The sequence below is a fragment of the Typopeltis vanoorti genome, chromosome 15 (assembly GCF_054136105.1).
Source record: "Typopeltis vanoorti isolate ZY-2024b chromosome 15, IOZ_Tvanoo_1.0, whole genome shotgun sequence".
Lineage (NCBI taxonomy): Eukaryota > Metazoa > Arthropoda > Arachnida > Uropygi > Thelyphonidae > Typopeltis > Typopeltis vanoorti.
Window position 1 is genome coordinate 122,971,723 of NC_143563.1, and position 27,113 is coordinate 122,998,835.

Below are 27,113 nucleotides of genomic sequence, written 5' to 3' on the forward strand. Positions count from 1 at the left end.
ATCATCATACCTTTGCAACCACACTGTTATCCCCCTGATGACCTTCCCTACCATACTGACATCTTTTGCTCTTCTCAATAATTGCTTGATATGCATCACATTCTTCCTGTGTTGAACCAAATCATTTGTCCACCCAATTACCACCAACTTTATTGCTCATTATTCAAATTAAGGGGATATTAAATCCCACATTGTTTTAAAACCGAATAAAAAATTATTCAGTTTTAAAACAATGTGGGATTTAATATCTCTTTAATTTGAATAATGTTTATATCACCGAAATGAAGCCTATTGGTTCTTTATATTTAAGTAACTTAATGGTTGCACCTGTTTGACAACTCGTATAGCAGAGTATATAAGTTCCTTTCACTATACCTTTTGGTATCTATTTGGTCTAGCTACTCACTGATGAAGCCTCAAAAAAGGCTGAAACTGGTCTGGGTAGTGACCTCCCACCATAATGTAATAACAGCATACATTTCCTAGAAAATGTGTATTTACATTATGGAAAATACCAAGATTAGCGATCAGAACTTTTCCCACCTTTGCAACGAGTTGCCTGAGATTGTACTACATACTAGGACTACCTGTATTAGCTCACGCTAGTAATCGCCGATACTTTTATAGTTTACTATATTCGGCATGAAACTCTCTGATTCCAATCTTTGAGTTTCTTATTCGGTTTTAAAACAATGTAGGATTTTATATCCCCTTAATTTGAATAATGTTTATATCGCCGAAATGAAGCCTATTAGCTCTTTATATTTAAGTAATTTATTGCTCATTTATTTTCATCTCCAAAGCATTAGATATCTTGTTTATTTTCCCTCCTGGAAAACAGTCCTTGCAGACCTGCTCATTCACTACAACTTTATTCACCACACATTCTCTACTTATGCATTCTTTTCTTCCTTTTCACCAAATGTCTAATCTCACTGCAGGTATCCCTCATTTCAGTACTAACTCATTTCTCATTCTGATGAAGTCATTGTTTAGATCTTGCATTCCAGCAATGGCATTCTCTATTTTTGTAGTCTTACTCCTCTGATTTTGACATTCCTTCCTTTTGTTTCCACACTCTCACTTTTGTTTCATTACTTTCACTTCCTCACTCTCACTCACTTTCTTTCTAGCTTGCTCTCATTCCATCAATCTGTTTCACATTCACTTGTTGTTCAACAAAATATCCCATTTTCTTGTATATCCAAAGCATGCCATTTTGTTGGTAGTACAAACTTGTTAATATCAAAAATAAACTTATTAAAAATAAACAAGAAAAGGAGTAGCCATCGTCTTCTTCTTTCTTCTTTTCAGCCATTTTCTGCCCACTGCTGGACGAAGGCGCCTTCTCCAGTTCTTTCCACCTTTCTCTGTTCTTGGTAATGGTTGACCAATTTTTCCCAACAAAATTTGACAGTTCATCACTCCAACTTCTTTTAGGATGTCCTCGGCCTCGTTTCCCTTCTTTTGGAATCCAGTTCATTATTGTAGTGGTCCATCATGCATCTCCTCTCCTGGATAGATGTCCAGCCCATTTCCATTTTAGTTGCTTATGATGTTAGTGATGTGAGTCTCTGGCTTCTTATCTTTTAATGTGATGCCTAGCATCAAACTCTCCATTTTTCTTTGAGTTTTTGTTAGTTTATTTGCCAGTGCTTTTGTTAGCGATCAAGTTTCACAACCATATGTGATGACTGGAAGTATACACTGGTTAAATATCTTCCTTTTTAAACAGAGTGGGACAATGCTTTTCAATTTTCTGAATGCACCCCAGCAAGTTGAACTCTCCTATTTATTTGCTTTTGGAATCCACAGTTTAGATCAGTGAGATGACCTAAGTATGTATATGAAGAGACTCATTCCAAGGAATTGTTTTCTATTATTATGTTTTTTTTGGTGTTGCAAAATGATTAAACATGATTTTAGTTTTTTCTCTGTTTATTTTTAGACCAACATTTCTACTTTCATGATATACTTAGCTTTTCAGTTCTTGAAAATTCTTAAATAATACTTAGGAACTATATCATGAAAGCAGAAATCAGCGCAACTATTTTCCCCTCTTTCCACCTCTTCGGGACTAAACCAGGCCCAATCCAAACTTAATACAGAGACAAATGTAAGAAAGCTAACTGTGTAAAACTAGCTAAACAAAAGTCTTGGGAAGACTTTGGTAAGAACACAGAAAATAAATATCAGGAAGGTGACAAGATATTCTGGAGGTTGTTGAAGAAGTTTAGAAATGGAGGAAAGAATGCTGTAAAAGGAATTAGAGATGATAAAGGTGGCACGAAAACTGGAGAAAAAGATATCCTTGAAGTATGGAGTAATTAATTAGTTCGAAAACTTGCTAAATGAAACAAGCAGTGATAGCACAGTGGTAAAAGACGCTCAACAGGGATGCATTCAAGAATACATATCCATTATTGAAGTAGAAAAAGCCATCAAAAGCTGGAAATGTGGAAACGCTACAATTGTAGATGAATATTCGATCAGAAGTGCTTAAGTATGGAGGTATAAAAGTCTTACAGTGGCTGCACTGCATAGTTCAGAAGGCCTGGAAAGAAGGACGAATTCCGGATCTTTGGAGTAGAGCTCTCATTTTTGATTGATAAGCTGATAGTATACATATATAAAAAGGAAAATAAAACCGAATGTGAGAATTACAGAGGTATTTCTCTACTGAGTGTTCCTGGTAAGATTTATGCCAGTATATTTGAAAAACTGTTGAGGAGGATTGTGGAAGAAATCTTGATGAAGAACAAGCTGGATTAAGGCCAAACAGGAAGTTAAAGAGGCAGTGAAGGAAATGAAGAAAGCATATCAAAAGTTCCTGGCAAATAAGTCAGCTTTTACTCTTACAGAATACAGAGACAAATGTAAGAAAGCTAAACAGTGTGTAAAACTAGCTAAACAAAAGTCATGGGAGGACTTTGGCAAGAATATAGAAAATAAATATAAAGAAGGTGGCAAAATATTCTGGAGGTTGTTGAAGAAGCTTAGGAATGAAGGAAAGAGTGCTGTAAAAGGAGTTAGAGATGATAAAGGTGAAATGAAAACAGGAGAAAAAGATATCCTTGAAGTATGGAGTAATTACTTTGAAAAACTGCTAAATGAAACAAGCAGTGATGACAGCACAGTGATAAAAAACACTGACCAGGCATGCAGTCAGGAATACATATCCATACTTGAAGTAGAAAAAGCCATCAAAGGCTTGAAATGTGGAAACGCAGCAGGAGTAGATGATATTCGACCAGAAAGGCTGAAGTATGGTGGTATAAAAGTTTCAGTGGCTGCACTGCATAGTTCAGAAAGCCTGGACAGAGGGACGAATTCCCGATGATTGGAGTAGAGCTGTCATAGTACCAATATATAAAAAGGGAAATAAAACTGAATGTGAGAATTACAGAGGTATTTCCCTACTGAGTGTTCCTGGCAAGATCTATGCAAGTATACTTGAGAAACGGTTGAGAAGAATTGTGGAAGAAAAGCTTGGTGAAGAACAAGCTGGATTCAGGCCAAATAGAGGCTGTCAGGATCAGATCTTCATTTTACGACAAATAGTCGAGAAAGCATGGGAATATAACAAAGATCTGAATATAAGTTTTGTCGATTTGGAAAAGGCATATGACAAGGTGCCAAGAGAGAAGCTATTCAATACGCTGCAGTTATATGATGTTAACGGGGCATTATGTCAAGCAATACTTAGTCTTTATTTGAGTTGTAAGTCAGCAGTTTGAATTGAAGGCAGTACAGGAAGATGGTTTAATGTTAAACTGGTGTGAGACAAGGATGTACATTATCCCCTCTGTTATTCATTATCTATATGGATCACGTTATGAAGGAAAGTGGTATTAAACCTGATATCAAAATTGGAGATGTTAATGTCAGCTTTATGCGGATGATGTTATACTTCTAAATAAATCCGCTACAAGTCTGCAAGATTCTCTGACTAAATTCAATTGCTGTTGTAATAGATATGGTATGAAGGTCAGCAATAAAAAGACAAAGACAATGAAAATAGGCAGAATCATTAAAAATGTCAACTGTGTTGTGAATGGAGAACCTGTGGAACAAGTAAAACATTTCAGCTACTTAGGCACGATTTTTACTGAAGATGGTAAATTAAATATAGAAATAGACAACAGAATCAGCAAAGCTGGTATGGTGGGAAATCAATTGAATAAATTCATATGGAATTAGAGAGAAATTAGTCGGAACACTAAATTAGCTGTATACAAGACAGTGTTCAAACCAGTTTTAACTTATGGATCTGAGAGCTGGGTCAGAAGTAAAACACTTGACCAAAGACTAGAGACCGCAGATATGAGAATCCTGAGAAAGATTAGAGGCGTGAACAGATGGTATCAATGGCAATATCATATTAAAAATGAGGATATTAGGAAATTACTTGACATTGTCAGCATCCAGGAATTCGTTAGCAGAGCTAATCTCAGGTGGTATGGTCACTTAAATAGAATGGGAGAGGAAAGATTAGCAAAACAGGTGTTCTCTGCCAGGTTGGCAGGAAAACGACCCAGAGGAAGGCCAAGATATAGGTGGATTGATACGGTACAAAGTGCCTTAGACGATAGAAATATAAGATGTGATAATGTTGGAGTCTTGACAAGTAACAGACTGATTTGGAGGAAAATTGTAGATAGGAAGTTAGTAATGATGTAATTTTTTCATGTAGTACTGTCATATCCTGTACACCCCTTGAGGGTACATGGCAGGAATTTGATGATGATGATGAGACAATGAAAATAGGCAGAAGCATTGAAAATATTAACTGCATTGTGAATTCAGAACCTATAGAACAAATAAAATGTTTCAGCTACTTAGACACGATTTTTAGTGGAGATGGTAAATTGATTATGGAAATAGACAACAGAATGATAAAAGTTGGTATGGTAGGAAGTCAGTTGATTAAATTTATATGGAATAAGAGAGAAATTAGTCACAACTAAACTAGCTGTATACAAGACAGTTTTCAAACCAATGTTTTACTTATGGATCTGAGAGCTGGGTTAGAAATAAAACACTTGACCAAAGAGATTAGAGTCCTGAGAAAGATTATGGGCATGAACAGATTGCATTAATGGCAATATCATATTAAAAATGAGGATATTAGGAAAGAACTTGACATTGTTAACATCCAGGAATATGTTAGTAGAGTTAATATCATGTGCTATGGTCACTTAAACTGAATGGACGAGGAAAGATTAGCAGAACAAGTGTTTTCTGCCAGGTTGGCAGGAAAAAAATCCAGAGGAAGACCAAGATATAGATGGATTGATACGGTAAAATGTGCCTTAGAAGACACATTTATACCGTACATTATCAGATCTTATATAGAAATATAAGATCTGATAATGTTGGAGTCTTTACATGCAACAGATCGATTTGGAGGAAAATTGTAGATAATAAGTTAGTAATGATGTAAGGTTTTCATGTAGTGCTATCATATCCTATACACCCCTTGGGGGTACATGGCAGGAATTTGATGATGATACATAAATGCCTTTCATGTAGTACTGTCATATCCTGTACACCCCCTTGAGGGTACATGTCAGGAATTTGATGATGATGATACATAAAATATTACTTAGCTTTTCAAGAACTGTTTCCCAATGAGTTATCACCAAGTGGTCTCTAGTTATATTTCTAAATAAATCTGGTGCAAACCTTCCAGACTCTTTAACTAAACTGAATATCGTTTGCAAGAAATTTGGTACAAAAAGTCGCAATAAAAACTATGAAAATAAGTAATAATATAGGAAAATATTGCTGCATTCTGAATGGAGAGCCTGTAGAACTAGTTAAATTAAATTTAGAAAGATAAATAAAACTGCTTTGGTGGGGAACTAAATGAATAAATTTATATGAAATAAGGAGGAAATTAGTCAGTACAACACAGAATTTTAAGAATTTTGACTTATGGAACTCAATGTTGGATTAGAAATAAAAAAAAGTTGATCACCAACTAGAGACTACAGATACACGGCCTGAGAACACTTTGGCGGAATGAACAGATGTTATCAGTGTGGAATCATTTACCCTTGTTGTGTCGGAAATTACTGGCTCACTATAAGTTAGCCATTGGTTTCAGACACAACATGAAAGTATAGAATCTTAACATAAAGACATGCTTAAACTCTCAAGAGTTTACGTAGAGAGGCAACAACTAACTTGCAAATGTAAAGTGCATTAATTTAATTATTAATGTTCTTGTAAAATAATTCAAATATTGTTTTAGAATAATACCCAATACTGGGAAAATTCGTGTTAACCAATCAGCAGAAGGCCAGATCAGTACGTAATAGTCCATGACACAGCATGAAAATCTGAAACATCATCCGGTAACCCCTGTAGTAACAGTTCCGTTGAGAGGGCTGCTGAGTAAAGAACGTGACCTTACCTGACGAATCAAAGACGGCTGAGTGAGTGACGTAGACAGAGAGAGAGAGAGAGAGAGAGGGTGCTCACCGGTAAGATATAAGGAGCGGCGCGCACTTCAAACGTCCTCTTGTTTCCTGCATTTTTCCTGTGTGCCAGTTAGAAGGCCATGGAAGCAGAGGAAGCTTGTCGCCAGTGTCCAGAAACCCTCCACGTTGCAGTGGGACACGTTGCGTACAGGTTGTCCATCTGAACAACATGGAACCAGCAGACAGGGCCATTGGTGAGCTACCGCCAATGTGATGATTTCGAAGGGCTCAACACTTCGGAAGGAATGAGTGAAGTAAGACAGCAGAATGACAAGGAAATCTTGCCATATCCGAGGAAGGATCAAACATAAAACAAAGGGACCACCATGCTAAGGAGATTAACCGGTAAGGCAAATATTTCTTAACTTATATGCATGAGAAGTGCTGTAGAAACCAGAGTGAACAAAGAAAGGGGAAAGTCTTGAGCATAACCCTGCTTGACCTGGCTAGAAGATCCGTTTTGGACTATACGTCTTGATAGGACCTTCTTGCTGTGACTTGTAAATTTGTGTTTGTGTGAACTTGTAATGGAACAGATTTAGAAATGAAGTGCTATATGAAATGCCATAAATGAAGTTTCTGCTCTGTATATTGAGCCTGCGATTTGCATAAGTTAAATAGCAAGGTGTTTACCTCTCATAAGATTAGCCATTTATAGGATTGAGAGGACGTGTCATGTATAAATTGATTTATTAAATGTTGTTAAACTTGCTTAAGGACAGGAGTATCAGTTAATCTTAGCGCAAACCACACTGATTATTTAATGCTCCTCGATTAGAATTGTATAAGCTTGCACATTAGGAAGTGCGTGAGAAGAATTGATTGAGCCTATTGCTATTGAGTGGGAACTTGTGCATGAGCCTACTTCCTTTTTATAGTATTATATTTACATAATTTTTCCTGTATATGAATTTAGCTGCATTAAAATGTTTTATCTTAAATCAGAGTTTGTATGCTTCTGTTGTTTGAGACTGACCTACCACTTATAAAAACCGAACCTGTGTAAGTGTGTGTGTGTGGGGGGGGGGGGAGAGACACTCGACGTTGAGTAAAGAGGGGAGCCGCGACTGCATACCACGTGTTCCCAGTGCTAAGCAATATTGTCGAGATAGTTTGTTAAAGTAAGAATAAGTATCAGGAACTAGTCACCGGCTGGCGCAGTCAATTTTAGATAACAGATTTGTCGGAGGCTAATTTCTGGTAAGTGTAAGAAGTAATCTGTAAAGAAAAGGTAAAACTATACCAAGTAAAAGCAAGAGAAACAACAGACATAACACCCTCAACAAACTACTATCCTTGAATTAGTTATACGTAAGTGTACTATTGTGGGGTCAAATCTGACCCCAAGAATTAAATCTAGAAGAAGAAACAAGAATAATATATAAACACACTTTTAACTGAATTTGATTATAATGTAAGATATTTATTAAAAGAAGGAGTAGCCATAGTATTCAACACAAAATACGAGGCTAATCTTCTTGAATGGCAGTCAGTCTCAAGTAGAGTAATGTGGGCAAATATGAGAATGGGGAACTGGACAATGAGACTTATTTGTGCCTATGGTCCCACAGAAGGTTCTACTAAGGTAGAAGTGGAGGAATTTTTTGAGGCTTTAGAAAAAGCAACTGACACAATGAAAAAGGAAAAGTTGGTCCTTGTTGGGGATCTAAATAGTAGAGTAGGAAATGATTGTGAGACATACAAAAATATTTTGGGAAAATTTGGAGAAAAGAGCAAAGCTAATAATAATGGCAAATATCTGTTGGATTTCTGCTCAGGACATGGACTGGTTATTACTAACACCATGTTCCAACATAAAAATCTGCACAAATTCACATGGAGAGAAGAGGCTAGGAATAAGAAAAGTCTCATTGACTATGTTATTGTTGATAGTGATGTTTTCTCCCTGGTGCAGGACACCAGAGTGTACAGAGGATTTGAAATTGGAAGTGATCACTATTTAGTCTTGAGCAGGATAAAATTGAATTTCATATTGAAAAGAATACCATGTAAGAAAGTTTTAAAGCGAATAAAAGTTGAGCAGCTCTCAGATGTGAACTAAAATGTGGACTAAAATACAGAATGATTAATGAAAAGAAAATGAAAGAGTTTGAGAACAGGAATCAAACCTTGGAGATTCAGTGGTATGCTCTGAAGAAAACATTGATTGATTCTGCCAGAGAAGCATGTGGTGAGGTTGTGTGCAAAGATAAAAAAATCAGAACTCCCTGGTGGACACAGGAAGTTAAAGAGGCAGTGAAGGAAAAGAAGAAAGCATATCAAAAGTTCCTGGCAAATAAGTCAGCTTTTACTCTTACAGAATACAGAGACAAATGTAAGAAAGCTAAACAGTGTGTAAAACTAGCTAAACAAAAGTCTTGGGAGGACTTTGGCAAGAATATAGAAAATAAATATCAAGAAGGCAGCAAAATATTCTGGAGGTTGTTGAAGAAGCTTAGGAATGGAGGAAAGAGTGCTGTAAAAGAAATTAGAGATGATAAAGGTGAAATGAAAACAGGAGAAAAAGATATCCTTGAAGTATGGAGTAATTACTTTGAAAAACTGCTAAATGAAACAAGCAGTGATGACAGCACAGTGATAAAAAACACTGACCAGGCATGCAGTCAGGAATACATATCCATACTTGAAGTAGAAAAAGCCATCAAAGGCTTGAAATGTGGAAAAGCAGCAGGAGTAGATGATATTCGACCAGAAATGCTGAAGTATGGTGGTATAAGAGTCTTACAGTGGCTGCACTGCATAGTTCAGAAAGCCTGGATAGAGGGACGAATTCCCGATGATTGGAGTAGAGCTGTCATAGTACCCATATATAAAAAGGGAAATAAAACTGAATGTGAGAATTACAGAGGTATTTCCCTACTGAGTGTTCCTGGCAAGATCTATGCAAGTATACTTGAGAAACGGTTGAGAAGAATTGGGGAAGAAAAGCTTGGTGAAGAACAAGCTGGATTCAGGCCAAATAGAGGCTGTCAGGATCAGATCTTTACTTTACGACAAATAGTCGAGAAAGCATGGGAATATAACAAAGATCTGAATTTAAGTTTTGTCGATTTGGAAAAGGCATATGACAAGGTGCCAAGAGAGAAGCTATTCAATACGCTGCAGTTATATGGTGTCAATGGGGCATTATATCAAGCAATACTTAGTCTTTATTTGAGTTGTGAGTCAGCAGTTAGAATTGAAGGAAGTACAGGAAGATGGTTTAATGTTAAATCTGGTGTGAGACAAGGATGTACATTATCCCCTCTGTTATTCATTATCTATATGGATCACATTATGAAGGAATGTGGTATTAAGCTGATATCAAAATTGGATATGTTAATGTCAGCTCTTTGCTTTATGCAGATGATGTTATACTTCTAAATAAATCCGGTACAAGTCTGCAAGATTCTCTGACTAAATTGAATAGCTGTTGTAATAGATATGGTATGAAGGTCAGCAATAAAAAGACAAAGACAATGAAAATAGGCAGAATCATTGAAAATGTCAACTGTGTTGTGAATGGAGAACCTGTGGAACAAGTAAAACATTTCAGCTACTTAGGCACAATTTTTACTGAAGATGGTAAACTAAATATAGAAATAGACAACAGAATCAGCAAAGCTGGTATGGTGGGAAATCAATTGAATAAATTCATGTGGAATAAGAAAGAAATTAGTCGGAACACTAAATTAGCTGTATACAAGACTGTGTTCAAACCAATTTTAACTTGTGGATCTGAGAGCTGGATCAGAAGTAAAACACTTGACCAAAGACTAGAGACCGCAGATATGAGAGTCCTGAGAAAGATTAGAGGCGTGAACAGATGGCATCAATGGCAATATCATATTAAAAATGAGGATATTAGGAAAGAACTTGACATTGTCAGCATCCAGGAATGCGTTAGCAGAGCTAATCTCAGATGGTATGGTCACTTAAATAGAATGGGAGAGGAAAGATTAGCAAAACAAGTGTTCTCTGCCAGGTTGGCAGCAAAACGACCCAGAGGAAGACCAAGATATAGGTGGATTGATATGGTACAAAGTGCCTTAGACGATAGAAATATAAGATCTGATAATGTTGGAGTCTTGACAAGTAACAGACTGATTTGGAGGAAAATTGTAGATAGGAAGTTAGTAATGATGTAATTTTTTCATGTAGTACTGTCATATCCTGTACACCCCTTGAGGGTACATGGCAGGAATTTGATGATGATGATGATGATGATGATATTTATTAAAAGAATAACCATATGAGAAACTGTAGTTGGGACAGAGAGTTTGTTTGTATTGGGAGAATTATCTTGACATGTACACAATTTATCCGATAACGAGTTTTTGCATCACACTACAAATTATTTTGATGCCATATTTTTTAGGCTTGCTGTGTAGATACTTTCAAAATAAACACCATCCCCAAAATCAACCAACATTTCATCTACTGTTGTAAATTCAGAACGTGTAGTTCGATACGCTGTTGTTGATGAATTCTTTGAAAATTTCAGAATTGCAACCAGCCTCTCCCCCGATTCCTTTCTTTGGTCTCATGTCGCTGAATCATCAAATCATATCGCTAGTAAGAGGAAGAGGAAACATTCCTTGCTCATTGTTGTTCTAAATATTTCTGTTCCTGTACCATCAGTAGCGAATAATGAGTCAACATCTTTGTGCTTTGATTTCATAATTACTGATAGTAACAGAAGCCAAGAAAAGCTCTAAATTCTGTATGTGATAAATGATTGGCATAAGTACATGTAGGGGTGGTAATTAGCACTTAGTTCTGGGAATTTTTCATTAGTGGATTCAATGTTTTGCAATATACCTTCTGTAAACAATAGGTTCCATGCTTCTACAGGATGCGTTGGTTTATTATTTAGTGCAGGTCCCTTCAATCATGTCAGATGAGTGATAATGTTATGTCTCTGTGAGTCCTAGATGTTGCTGGAGCTGTGTGCATTATTTGTAGCAGTTACGTCCAAACAAATAATTGTGATTTTTTGTTTGTCTGTGTTTTCTGCTTCTTTATCTGAGTCTTCATTAGCATCTATTTCACTGTCAGTATCATGATCACTGCGTTCACTAGCAGCATCACATCGTCATCTTCATCATTAGAAAAAATATAAGATTTACCATCACCTCTATTATCCAATTCATAGTAAGTTAAGCATTCTTCTATACTCAATCCTTTATTCATGACTGCTTATAATTTTCAAAAGTAAAACTAATTATTCAAGGCAACCCGAACTTTAAAAAAGTTACTTAACTGCTATACTGGGGTAAATTTGACCCCAACCTCTTATTACTATAAACAGATTCAGTGAACGAAACATGCATTTACTACAAGCGACAGATGCGAACTGAGATTATGTGGAAGCAGCTCTGCAAGAAATACGAACTCTGGCAGCTAACATAAGAAATATGTTCTCTGGGGTCAAAATTGACCCTGCGATAATAGTTCAGTTGACATTAGAAAGCAATTTGACATATTAGCATCCAATAATATAAGGACTAATCTAATGGTGATATGGTCATTTAAACAGAATGTGAGAGGAAATATCCTTGTCAAAGACTTCAGTTCAGGATAGTTTGATAAAACTGAAGTGTAAGAAGTGATAGTATTGGAATCCTGACAGATTTGGATAAAAACAACAGATTAACTTGAGGAAAATTGTAGAAAGGAAGGTAAATAAACAATCATGTAATACTATCATAGTATCCTCTACATTCTCTTGAGAGTCCATAGGCGGAGGAGGATGATAACAATCTACAAGTGGTCACATCTAATACAGTGGAATCACCAACCTTTATATTAGTGGTGGCTTGTACATAAGCACTGCGACACTGCAGAACCTCCAGGGAAAAAATGAAAAAATTAAATTTTGTTTGTGTTTATAAATAATAACAGTGCTTACATTCTATAAATGCAATACAACATGTTAAAGGTTACAACTTATTTTTCGACATTGATTGAATAGTTAATAATTGGAATTGTTCTATTAATGCTGTAGATTACTAAACAAATGCACTGCGATCTAACACAGTGTCGGAATTATCACGTTCGGTCAGTTGCAGCTAGACTTGCTGATATTCATTTGCACTTGTCACTACACATAACAAGTGAATCCGACACTGCTCAACGAGCAGTGTCGCTACAGATAAATTGTATGCTTGCACATGTTATTTCTGTGAGATATTAAACTTTTATTAGTGGTGTGTGTTCATGGTGAGGGTGAAATATTTTGGGTAAATCTTATTTTATTATGTTAAAAGGGCAAGATTGTGCCACTTCATAAAGGAGGTGATAGAACTCATTCATTAAACTATAGGCCTATCTGTGTCAGGTGTTGCAGTTAAGTTGTTGGAGAAGCTTGTGAGAACTAGGATTCAGAATTGGGTTGCCAACAATGGTATTATCTTTGATGGACAGCATGGATTTGTTAAAGGGAGGTCAAGGTTTAGTAATCTACTTATTACAATAAAGTAACTGCGTCCATGGACAGAGGAGAAGGATACACAGTAATATACTTAGATTTTGCAAAGGATTTTGATAGATTACCGAATGATAAGTTGATAGTCAAACTGGAGTGGATCGGGTTGGATATTAGATTGGTTCATTGGATTTGAGGCTGGCTATCTGATAGGTATCAACAAGTTGTGTATGGGGGAGCAATATCCAGGAAAAGGGAAAGTTACTAGTGGTGTGCCTCAGGGGTCTGTTTTAGGGCCATTGCTGTTTAACTTGTATATTAATGATATTGGTGAAGATTTGGATGGAGATATTCAGTTGTTTGCATATGATGCAAAGTTGAGACGAACCATGAAGAGTAGAGAAGATGCTGTGACCTTACAAGAAGACTTGAATAAATGGAGTGATTGGGCAAGCAAATGGGGATGCGAGTTCAATGTTGCAAAATGTAAGGTTTTAAAATTTGGAAAACAAAAATGGGATGCAGAATTTATGCTTGGCAAGGATATATTGTCGGAGGTGAAAGAAATAAGAGATCTGGGGATGATAGTGGATAAGGATCTGAAATTTAGGGGACACATAGCCAAAATTGTGAACACAACACAAAGGCTTCTGGGAATGATGCGGAGGACACTGACTTGAAGTAAGGAGATTCTTGTTCCATTGTATAAGGCTTTGATTAGGCCACACATGGACTATTGTGCCCAGATTTGGTCACCTGGTTTCAGAAGGATGAAGAGATGTTGGAGAGGGTCCAGAGGAGACTGACTAAGGTAGATTTTAACCTCTGGAATGTCGAGTATGAGGAAAGATTGAGAAGATGCAACTTTCAGAGTCTGGTGGAAAGGAGGAGGCAGGGAGATATGATAGAGACCTACAAGTTAGTAAGGGGTTGTTATAGGATCAATGCTGGAGAGGGTTTACAGTAAATAGTGGGAAATCAGGGGAGAACTAGAGGTCATCCCTGGAAGCGGTATAAGGAGGGTATGAGTAGGGGAGTGAGAAGCAGGTTTTTTTCATGCAGAGTTGTGAGTGATTGGAATGCCTTGCCTGAGAATGTGGTGTCTTCAGAGAATTTGAATGTGTTTAAAGCACGGTATGATGAGCTGTGTGTTTGATAAAAGTCTTTGACTCCATGGGGGTCTTGGGTAATAATAATAATAATTAAAATAACATATAATTATTTATTTATTATAGATACAAGGCTGAATCATGATGAGTGTCACTGTTGAAAATATGAAAATAATTATATTTTCTAAGTTATCGTTACATGAGAAATTATCATTATACGAAACAAATGCACTGTGATCTAACGCAGTGTCAGAATTATCACGTTCGATCAGTTGCAGCTAGACTCGCCGATATTCGTATTCACTTGTCACTGCACGTGACAAGTGAATATGACACTACTCAATGAGCAGTGTCGCTAAAGATGAAGTGTGTGCTTGCGTGCAAAAATATTATGAAAATTTTTATTAATATTAAATTTAATATATAATATTAAAAATATTATTTTCAAATAATATTTTTAATAAACCAATTTTTTAATATGTAAATTTACTTATTAATAAGCTGGTTACTGATTTGTTAAAAAATGAATTATTTTTCTTATTTTGTATATACAGCACCCTCACTTAAAATTTTCACTGGTCACTACTGCCTTATATAATCACCAACCCGGTCAATAGTCCTTTATGTCCATTACATTAAACTGCCTCATAGTTTTCATCACTTTTGGAAGTTGTCTTAAGAATTTCAGCTCTCTGTTGACCATCACCCTTGATCCTATGTCTTGTCTTCTCCACTTCCTCCACTATAGTTCTGCCAGAAGAGTATCCAGCCTCTCATCTGTGGATTCAAGAGTTCAAATCTTTACATTTAACCATGGTAAACTATCATCTTTAACTCATTTGTTTGCCTTTTTAAATTATTCTTATCCTTTTTCTGTTGGACCCCAACATTGGCACCTTTCCTAATAACCCACTCTAGATTCAATTGATGATGTCATTGACATAAAGGTTAAATTGTAATGTTCCCAATACTGATTTATATAGAACCACACTTGTAACTTACCCTCTCTGATACTGCCCCTGCATACACAATTGTTTAACATATGCCAGTCTAGGTCTTGTGCCTAATTTTGTGCTAGTCATTATGAGACACATCCCAGTGTGTGCATAATAATGTGTTTCTGATACAGTTAATTCTTTCTCCATTAGTCTGATATCTGAAACCATTTGTTGCAACTTAAATATCATCTTGTCATGCAGCAACCTCTCATATCATGATTTATGCTTTTATCTCATCAACTACTCTTGTTACTTGATTATAAATGAGGGCCAGATGAAACAATAGCACTCTTAACAAATCCATGGCGTCCTCTGTAAATAGCATAATCTCCATTTTTGCAGACAAGCTCTTAGTAATTTTTACAAAATGTTAACTACTACAGAAAAAATACCTGTTTTACTAATGCTGATATAAATTTTTCTTTCTTTTTCTATAGACATGCAATTTATTTAATAAATATCTTAATGGCATTGTCAGTTTCTTAGCATATTTCCTTAAAACACACAATAAAATCTCATCCAGCCACACAAATCTGTTCAAATCCAGAGTACTTTGTTTCAAGATATGAAAATCTACTAGAAAATGAAAGGCATAAGGGGAGAAAGAGAAATGACTACAATGTATAATCGTGCTGTATGGAATCCATGTTCTGGGGAATGGTACAAATGAGCAGAGTAGTTTAATGATTGCTTTAGCAAACTATTTTCAAATTCTCCATTTCTTGGTTTTTGTTTCATCTGGTTCAATCCGCAGCCTTATATTTCCACATAAATTCATTCTTCCATGAGACTTCTACTTCTTTGCCAATCCATGCATGATCATATCTCAGTCACAATCAAATTCTCTGATACTATGACCAAATCCCAAACTCTTGATTTTTGTTTCCTTTATTGTGCATAGCAGTCGGCATTCATTATGGCAAAATTATGGAGACTGCTATAAACAAACTAATTAATCATCATTTTGATCTCCATAATCATCTGGAGTATACATGTGTGTGTGTGAATAAAGAAACACGTTACCTTTCAAAATGATGGAATGCATAATACAAATTATTACTAATTTGAACTATGGATTCCTCAATTTTAAAACCTAAATTTGACTCAGGTAGGTTGAAATATTTTCATTAATTGGCCCCATATACACCAAACATTAAATAATTTTTTGACCACCTGAACAAGCAACAAAAATGCATATGATTCACTTTTGAAATTGAAAAGTGAAATACTCTTCTATTTCTGGATGCATTGATTGCACATCTTTTCTCTCACGGTTCTTTGTCTACTTTATGCCTATACATACTTGCCAAGACATACTCTTATAGTCTTACCACCATCCAGCACAAAATTTAGTTGTCATTTTCATCTTTAAAAATGGAGTAATAACAATATGGACTGATAAAACGCTCTAAAGTGTAAATTATCAGCAAAGCCATTATAAGCAATTACATCATCAGCAAAGCCATTATAAGAAATTACATCATCATCATAATCATTTTCCTGATATCTATCCTGAAGGAATGTACTTGATGCTAAGTCAGTACTACATGATTAAGTTTATGTTATTAGCAACCTCCTGTCAGCAATTTTCCTCCAGATTAGTCTTTGTGTGCTAAGATTCCAATTGCCGTATCTAATATTTGTCTTCTACTAGAACAGCTTAGACTGAATCAACAAAAAGTGTTTTTAATTAGTGTATAGTACGGCATTTTGTCGCAAATTGTGTTGCTTTTTTTTTCGGTTTGGATACAAATGTCCTTCAATGGTGGTGGTGGTGTTGAAATTTTTTGTTGTTTATATTGTGTTTGTCTACTTGTTTGTTGTACTACTTCATCTCTAAAGATAGCATTCATAAAGAAACGTACCTCAGCGACACAGAAAGCTTTTGTACGAAAGTCTGGCTTTGCCTTGGAATTTTTGCACTGGATGCATTGCAAAAATTGCTATATGTATGCACTGAAAAATATGAAAGATCTGTGGACTGTTTTGGTAAACGAGAAGAAGGAAAGCATTAATGTATGTGAAAAGTGCCTGGATAGATTAGAGTGATTAGAAATGGGAGCAAACATTGGGACCGTAGTAGAAGAGCTTTGGCAGGAGTTAGTGAAAATGAAAAGCAAAATGAAGCATCTGGAAGAGGATATTAAACAGCTACTGGAGAGACTGGCTGATGATAAGGAGAAGGAGGAAGTTAATGTTATAAAGAATGAAAGGGTAGTCGTATATCAGTGTATAGGGGACTCGATCATTAGAGGTGTGACTACTAATAAAGTGCACAAAACATGCTTTCCTGGTGGAACAATAAAGCAAATCACTGATGTGTTGCAGAAAAGGAAATACCAGGTATCAAAATTAGTGGTAGTCGTGGGCACAAATGACGTAGTTGGAGAGAAGAAGAATGTTGATAGAAATTTGAAGTTGTTGCAGCGGGTAAAGAAAAATAGGGTTGTTGAGAAAGTCGTAGGTGTGTTGCCAAATATGATAACAGTGAATTGAGAAGGAGAGCAGAGATAATGAATAGTAAGATGGCTGAGTTGTGTTGAGGCAAAGGGGGGGGAGGGGTTCAATTTGTAAATCTGTGGAGTGAATTTGAAAGGAAGTTCAAATGGTATAAAGCTGATGGATTACATTTGAATGGGTTTGGTGTTGGGCACTTATAAAGGTTATTGTTTTCTGAGAAGGCACATAGTCAAGAAGTTAATGTAGCAAATGATCAGAGTCTACCTGTGAAACAGGATAGCACAAATCAACAGATTGTACAGCAGGAGGAAGATGGATGCGAGGTTGAAGATGTGTTTGCAGCAGCACAAAATGATGGAATGCATAAAGGTGAGGATGAGACAGATGAGAATGGAAATTACAGTCAGGATCAGGGAAATGGGAGTGGTCAAGCTGAAGAGAGAAGCATAGTATAGCAGCTAGAATAAAGAAAGTTGGTTCTGATAAAATGGCCTCAAACACACAGCAATTGTTATGTTTATACAGAAATGTAAGTATTCAAAACGAGAGCTGAGTTTGTAGCATTGATTGAGACAGCTTACCCAAAAGTAATTGGAATAAGTGAAACATGGTTGTCTGTGAAGGATGTGATGTCGGGAATAGAATTAGAAGGATATATAATTTTCCGGAAGGATAGAGATGTGAAAAGAGGAGGGGAGTGCTCTTAATGATTGCAGATGAATTATGTCGACAACATGTGGAAGTTGATAGTGCATGCACAGATTTTGAATCTGTGTTGTATGAAGTTGAAATAAACAGGTTAGTATATCTGATAGGATGCTGTTATAGGCCAGGGAATGCAGCAAATACTGACTGTGAAATGTTTAGGCATATTAGTTGGGCATGCAAAAAAGGTGATCCTGGTGGGAGACTTTAATTACAGTAATATAGACTGGAAGGAGTAGATAGTGTATGGGAACAAGGAGAGTAAGTTTCTGGAATTTTTGAGAGATAAGTATCTTAAGAAGCATATGATTGAAGCAACTAGAGGCTTTACTGTTTTGGATTTGGTGATAACTTCTCAAGATATAGTTGTTAATAAAGTGTTGACACTGCTGCCGGTCGGTGAGAGTGATCATGAAGTTCTTGTTTGGGAAGTGATGAAACAAGAAAAGGTCACTGCCAAAAATGGATACATGTGGAAGTATAAAGCAGGTGATTATAGGAAGCTTTTTCAGTTAGTATTAGTACATTGGGTAGATGAGCTGAGTGGAAAAGATGTTGATAATGCATGGAAACTCACAAGGCAGTATCTGAGAAAAGCAATGTATGATTGCATACTAAGGGTTAAGCGAGAAAATGGAGTAGAGTGAAATGAATGAACAGCAGAATCAAGCAAGCTGTGCTGGAAAAGAAAATATTATGGAGGAGGTATAAAACAGTTGGTGGTGATCAGATCCATGAAGAGTATAAAGTGCAGGCTAGAAAGGTGACAAGCGTGGTAAAGAAAGAAAAGGTGCAGTATGAGAGGAGATTGGCTGGTCAGGCCAAGGTTAACACCAGAGAATTTTTATGCTACATGGCAAGCAAGAGAAAAAATAATTGTGGCAAATTAACACTGGTAGATAGTCGTGCAGCAAAATAACAGCTGCAAAGGTTATAGTGGAATTACTGAATGAGCACTTTATCAGCGTATATCATACAGGAATAGATGATCCGATACAATATATAAAAGAGAAGCAAGTATTAAGAGAATTGGAAGTGAAAGAAGCAGAGGTGTGCCAGATGTTGGTTGGGTTAGATGAATAAGGCTGTGGGAATAGATGAATATCACCACGTATTCTTAAGGAATGTGCACCACAGTTGGTTATGCCCTTGACCTGGTTATTTAATGAAAGTCTTGCAGTTGGTAGGCTTCCTAAGGAGTCCACAAGCATGGTTCTACACCCTCTGTCCAAAAAGAAACCGAACTTTTGATAGAAAATAAAACACAGGCCAATTATAATTATTCAAATAATTTATTTCAATCAATATACTCTCCTTAAGCTTCGATACTAAAGCGTTTAGCATGGTCAATTAATTCGTTAAATGAGTTTTTTATATCGGTTTTTGGGATACTGTTGAGGGTCATGGTTACTGCCACGTGAATGTTTTCAATGATGTCGTATTGCTTTCCTTTCATCGGCAAATGAAGTTGGGGGAAGAAAAAGAAGTCACAGGGTGCTAAATCAGGTGAATACGGCGATTCCCAACTTCATTTGTGTGTTGGATCAACTGGAATCCCCAGTTGATCCAACACACAAACTTGGCTTTTGCTCAAAAACTGTCTCACAATGTTCAAATGATGAGATGGTGCATTATCATGCAAAAGTGACCAGCTGCCTGCATCACAGTATTCATGCCATATGCGGCGAATTCTCGCTATCAATTGCTTAAACTTCGAGATAAAACTCACCATTGACCATTTGGCCAGGCAGAATGAATTCTTTGTGGATAATGCCCTTGGAATCATAGAAACAAATCAGCATTGTTTTTGACTTCTACAAGTTGGGCATGCAAAAAGGTGATCATGGTGGGAGACTTTAATTACAGGAATATAGACTGGAAAGAGTAGATAGTGTATGGGAACAAGGAGAGTGAATTTGTGGAATTTTTGAGAGATAAGAATCTTAAGCAGCATATGATTGAAGCAACTAGAGGCTATTTTTTGGATGCCCCTCTTCTGGTGGTCTCCACTCAGCACTCTGGCGTTTTGTTTCAGGCTCATACTCAAAACACCGCATTTCGTCAGCAGTAATGATCGTTTCAAGGAAGTTTGAGTCCTTATGAGCGGTTTTAATGAGATCCTTGCAGTGTTCAATTTGATACATTTTTTGGTTGTCAGTCAACTTGTGGTGAACGAATCTCGAATTCAGTTTACGAAGGCCCAAACTCTCGATCAAAATGTTGTGCACAGTTGATTTTGGAATCCCCAGTTAATCTTCAATCATTCTCATGGACGATTTCAGGTTTTCTCTGATGAAATGACGCACCTTTTGATGTTAACTTCGCTCAGTCCAGTTTTTGGACTGCCTGGCTTTTCGTTGTCCTCAAGCATCTCACGACCACTTTGAAATTGCTTAAACCACTCGTAAACGTGAGTACGGGATAAGCATTCATCACCGTATGCTTTTTGAAGCATTTCATACGTTTCGGTAAAACTTTTACCGAGTTTAACACAAAAGTCATTCGCAGCTCTCTGTTTTAAACTCATTTTCTGACCGTTCGTCAAAACACACTGCTCTTGGCACTATAACTCGGCTTCTAATGAAACAAATGTCATAAACAGTTCACACAACACTAATGAAGGTTGCTTTCGACAACAAAAAGATACAACAGCTGCCACTAGTTTCTTCTATTTTCGAAAAGTTCGGTTTCTTTTTGGACAGAGGGTGTATGACAGAAGTCTTCAACCATAGGACAGTCTGTATAACTGCAAGTGTGGGCAAGGTGTTGGAGAGATTGGTAGGAATAGAATACAGGATTAGGTTAATGGACACAGCATTCTTTATGATGGTCAGCATGGATTTGTATAAAGGGTAGGTCCTGTTTTAGTAATTTACTTGCATTTTATGATAAGGTGACTGTGTTAGATAAGGGAGAATCATATACAGTGATATTCTTAGACTTTGCAAAAGCATTTGATAAATTACCCCATGATAAGTTGGTGTACAAGCTGCAGAGGATGGGAAAAGGTGCAGTATATTAGTTACATGGATCAGAGATTGGCTCTCTGAACGATAGCAAATTGTGTATGATGGAGCAGCGTCTCAAAAAAGGGTTCTGTTCTTGGATCCTGCTGTTTAATGGGTTTGTAAACGATATATCATGTGGACTGACTGGGATCTTCAATTATTTGCTGATGATGCAAAGTTGGGAAGAATTATAAGTGGCGCTGCTGATGCTGAATCCCTTCAGGAAGATTTGAATAGACTTTTTACTTGGACAAAAGAGTGGGGTTGTAGTTTTAACATCAATAAGTGCAAGGTGTTGCATTTCAGAGTGCAGAAATATAAGGCTGTGTACTATATCGATGGTGCTGTACTGCAGGAAATGAATGAGATTAGAGATTTGGGAATAATGGTTGACAGTAGAGTGAAGTTTAGAGGCCTTATAGCTAGTGTTGCAAAGGCTGCACATTGTAGTGCTGCTATGATAAGAAGTACTCTAATATGCAAGGATAAGGAAGAGGTTGTGCCACTGTCTAAGGCACTGGTCAGACCACACTTGGACTATTGTGCTCAGATCTGGTTACCTGGTTTTCAGTGTGATGTGGAGACATTTCAGAGGGTCCAGAGTGGGTGACTAAGACAATATCAGGACTTTGGAATGGAGAGAGATTGAAGAAATGTGGAGTTTGGTGGATAGGAGGTAAAGAGGGGATTATAAAAAGAATAGAAGTGGGAGTGGAAGAACCTGAGGTCATCCTGGAAGTTATGTAAAAGTGTGGTGAAGAAGGGTGCGAGGAGTAGATTTTTTACATGGAGAATTGTCAGTGAATGGAATGCATTACCAGAATGTGTTGTTAATGCAAGGAGTGTTAAGGACTTTTAGATTCTATATGATATGTTCTCAGTTGAATGAACCTCCCACAGTAAGTCTGTCGGCTCCATGGAGGGTGTAATAATAATAATAATATCATCTGCCTGGATCCATGTGATTAGGCTTAAGTGCTAGGAAGACATCATGTTGTAGGTTTTATGAAGTATTGACAGCACTAAGAAAGGATTTAAAACTAATGCTACCAGTATTTCATCTGTCACTGAGACATCTTCAGGGAATACAGCTAACACTTGTAACACACATGCTAAGACAACACACTACTCAATGAAATGTGCTTACGAATCCAAGTCTTATCTAGTAGTTGTGCCCCCCCCCCCCCTCTATGGACATATGTAGGTGGCCTAGGATGTAAATTGGAACTGCTGATGATTAATATTTCCTAAATTTTGAGAAATGTTTTTACCCCCGTATGTCTGACACAATTGTCTGGAAAATTTTACAGAAGATTCTGCATTGCTCCCCATTCAAAGATAACCCTGACACAAGAGTTGTGTCTACGGGGCTTTGATAATCGACTGACGTTCGCTTCAACATTCTTTGCTTGAGTAAAATTGGACGCTGCATAGCCATGCATGATTTTGTAGGGAGATTAGTCTCACTATCACCTGAAGAGCTGTGAATACCCACAATTATCAGGTATAGGCTATGCATAACCTACCTGAAATCCAACGAATTCCTTTACATTCACACAAACTTACTGTCTGGTGCAGGTTTACAGCTTCGTTTATCATTGTACCATTCTTCTTTGAAAACATTAGCCAGCCAGGTCCTGCAACTAGCTGAGTTACTTCCGAGAGATATTGCAATATGATAAGCAATTTTGTTGTGCTACAGCAGGGCCTGTGCATGGATTCAGTCATTTTCATGCAGGTGTCCCTCTGCACATATTGGTTGATCCATACAGGAGATTCTTTGAGAACATCACAGAAGCCAGAATGATCAGCTGTGTTTCTCACTGTCTGACCACTTCGTTCACCTGATCTGACCCTCTGTGGCTTCTGACTCTGGGAATTTCTCAAAGATGGGATTTATCAGAATCAACCTGATAACTTTCCAGTGTGAAAGGCAGCATGTGTGTGTAATGTCAGTCCTGACCAGCAATATTCTGCTGTTGAATGCACTGTGCAAAGGATGTACTTTGTGGCATACCAGGAAGAGCAGTACATTGAACAGTACAGCTAGTGAATAAAAATGTGTTATTTATTCTTGTGTCATTTTTCTCCTTCTTACACTCATAGAAAATTACTACACCTACATTCCTTACATCATATAGCACCCCTGGTGGCGAATTTTGGAACTGCTTTTTTTTTTCTTAGATATCACTTCTGCATAATACATAATGTATTCCTACAAAGTTTTGCAACATTTGGATCACTGGGTGGTGCTCCACAAGGCCTTAAACAAGAATACTTTCATTTTGATTACCTTGTACATCTCAAACATAGCATTCTCTCAAATCCTGGAATATGTTGTCCAGAATTTGGTATTTGAATGGTGGCTGACTCTGTGTTAGATGTAGGTTTATGGTGGCAGCATTGGTAACAATGAGGAATTATGCAAGGAACAAGCTCACAAGTAGTAAGAAACCTCTACCAACTTAAATTTATACAGTATCACTACTTTTTAAACGAAATAAATAATACTTTCTTAGCAGTTCCATACCTATTGCCTATAGAAATTCACATATTCCTGTTGTTCTCTCCTAATTTTTTTAATGTTTTATTCCTATATTTTCATGCTGATTTGTTTATTACATTAAATTAATAATTGTTACTGTGAATCATCCAAGGGTTAGATAATCCAGAAACCATGCTATGGAGAGCAAATATCGTTTCTGTACCACTTCCGATCTCCATTAAAGTATGGTTATATTATCTTATGGTGTTACTATGTCATCACAGTTGAGCAAAGTGGATAACATTCCTACTTATCAGCTAACCAGTTATGGGTTCAAACCTAACTGGATGTTTGTAAAAGTCTTTATGCAGGAAACAACTTACATTATATGACCATGTATGATAAGCTCAATGATAGGATTCACATTTAAAAACAAAAGAGAGTGAGAGAAAGCTATATACTTTAACATCAGCTATGTACCTGAAAGAATATATCAGACAAATTAGATCAAGAGTAAGTAAAGTATTCAAGTTTTCATTTAATATCTAAACAGAGAAGAAAAGAAGATTGGAGGGTTTGTAAAACCACCCTGTTATAATAACTGTTGTATTTATCATGTTCAGTATGATATAAATCGCTTGAAATCAGTGATTTAAATCATAAAAAGTGATTAATTTAATTTTTTTTATAGTCTGAACAATTTCAAGATGATATATTTCCTGATACTGCAGCACCAACACCAGCTTTAACATCTGAAGAATGGTTAATGGGTAAAAACCGGAATCCTATTTTGATATCATTAAAGGTAATTATCAAGATTATCGAAATATATTATGCTGTACATGGTTACCTACTAACTTGATGATATAAACTCAGCTCATTAAATTTTTTACATGATATTTAATGGATGTCTTATAAAATTTCTTTAGCAATGTAAATTGCTAACGAAGTTTTATTAGCCATCCATCAAACCACTAAACTCTTCACATCCTCTGATATCCACTTTTAAAATCTTCCTCCCCCCCCCCCCCCCCCCCCCCCCAGACGTCCTGAAATGGAAAGATTCAGGTTTTGTGCATGTATGTCCAGGTTATACTCTTTTTAATCATTATTATCAATCCTCCATGGAGTCGATTGTGGGTGGTCTTCCATCACACATACAGCTTATCATACTGTGACTTGAATGCATTCACCATCTTCGCACTGTCTGCACTTCCAGACATCGTTTTCCAAACACTTCTCCAAGCAAGAAACCTAATCCTCATCCTCTTTTGCTCACATCCTCCTTATATAACTCACCCTCATGTATATCTTGCACTCCTGATTTTATTTTATGGAAAAAGAAATTAAAAAGTTTTACATATATCACACACAAAAAAAGTTTAAAACTTTAAGAAATAACGAATATTGTTATGGCAGTTTCAGATATTTTGGAATTTGATTGAAGAGAATCAACATTTATACTCAATAATTGTCAGCTTGCCTTTGTCATTGAGTCTCATGATCTTTTGCTAATACTTCACCAGTAGACAAAATGTGGAAGTGAGAGTATTGACTTCTACTCAATCTTGGATTGTGCAGGGGTGGAGCAGTGAATGAGGTGAAGTTTAGGTTCTATATGGTGTGGATGATTTCACCAGAAATAATTGCCAAGAGTTTTTTTAAAAAAGCCACCATCTCTAATGCCCTGGATGGGAGCGAAGATGATGCTATTTCTGTAGATGACCATTTGTTTTAATTTAATTACAGAAGCATTGTCGCTAAAGATTCAAATATATCGTGTGATGAAAGTGAGCAGCCGATCATGTAAATAACATTGATAATTAAAAAATTCAACTCCATTCATTTTATAAATAATGTGAGGAGTTATAAATTATAATGAATGCTAAGAATTTAATTATAAACATTGATTTAATTTTTTCCTGAAAAACTTTAATTTCCGAAAATCCTTACATATATCTCACACCACGATTTTTTAACTTTAATTTTGGGGAAAAAAAGTGCGAGCTATATTCGAGTAAATACAGTAAAAAATTCGAGTAAACTTTAAGGCTGTCCTCTTGTTCTCTTGCATTCTCCACTCATCCTATGAAAAATCTCATCCACATTAACCCAGTTTTAATTCATTACCAACTTATATGTCTCGATTATTCCCTGCCCCCATCCTTCTGTTGAGTAGCCTCTGCAATTTGCATGGCAGAGGAAACCTCCCAGTGATGGTACTGGCCCTTTTCTATGCTTTTCTTTCTGTATTCTTTGCTCTAGTTCTCCTGAGTCATTTTTACTAACCTATCTTCCAGACCACCACCATCACTGAGATCCAAAACATTGCCACTGTGTTTGCCGTGTAGTGTGCAACCCATGAAGATCCAGAAAAGGGATCCTGGTAATCTAGCACTACTTAGGCAAGATAGGTAGTTCTGGATGGCCCTGCCAGGATCAGTGAACTAGTGAGTATGACACAAGGGTCAAAGGTGTTGCAGTACGTCTCTTTTCCCATGGTCTGGGTACAGGGTCCAAGGCTTGGTTTGATTCCCATATAGCATCCAAATAGCCCTGGCATTCCACTCCTGAGTGCATGTGTGGATCTGTGGTGGGTGGAGGAGCACTGGTGCTGAATCAAACTCCTCCTGAGAATGAATAATATTTCAACCTCTTGTTGATCAGAGGCCCTCAAAAAGCCCCAACCAGGTTTAGAAACTATAGAATCATTAACAGAAAACCAGAAGCTGCAACAAATACACCACTGTTCTTTATTTTACACTCAGAAGGTATAAGATTAAGAACACCTTAAGAACATCTCTTGCAGAATTTCCTCTGTAAAGGAACTGTGTTCACGAGATATCCTCATTGAGGCAGCTACAGTAGCATAATCAGAAAAATTACTTCATGCAATATCTCTTGGAGGAATACCAATTAAGTTACCCCAAACAAAACTTTAAACTTTTCAGAGGTGTAATATTAGAGTTTGACTTTCTTGATGTTCCTAGCGAAGAGATGTGCTCTCAACTCAAGGATCAAGAAGTGACATCTAAAAGAAGAATCCTGAAATGTAGGGATGGGCAGCTGGTTCCCACTAGAAATAACATCCTTACCTTAACAAACCACTGTCATCTGTCAAAACTGGATATCTCAACTATCCAGTTAGTTTCTATAACCCAAACCCTTTATTGTGCGTTGAAAGTCAGATATATGGTCATTCTCAAACTGCCTGTCAGTTCTGCCATCTGTGCTTGATGTAACAGTAAAGATCACAAGAATAAAGACTATAAATGCAAAACACCAAAATGCTCTATGAGGGAGACTACCCAGCATACTTCTGAGCATGACAAATGTGGAAGGATGAAAAGGAGATACAAAAGTTAAAAACAGAACAATGTATCACATATCATGAAGCAAAAAGGCTGAAAGTTTATTTTTCACTTGGTTACACTAT

General features: G+C 36.7%; 1 protein-coding gene across 4 annotated transcripts in view; it reads left to right on the top strand.

Annotated features, from left to right (window-relative positions):
* LOC150099115 (coronin-2B-like) overlaps positions 1-27,113 on the top strand; it is a 565,643-nt gene that overhangs the window by 434,437 nt on the left and 104,093 nt on the right. For all 4 annotated transcript variants that reach the window (XM_090404927.1, XM_090404925.1, XM_090404924.1 and 1 more), the window contains one exon: positions 24,369-24,482. In XM_090404927.1, the coding sequence (XP_090261053.1) occupies positions 24,369-24,482 (114 nt within the window). The remainder of the gene's footprint in view (positions 1-24,368; positions 24,483-27,113) is intronic.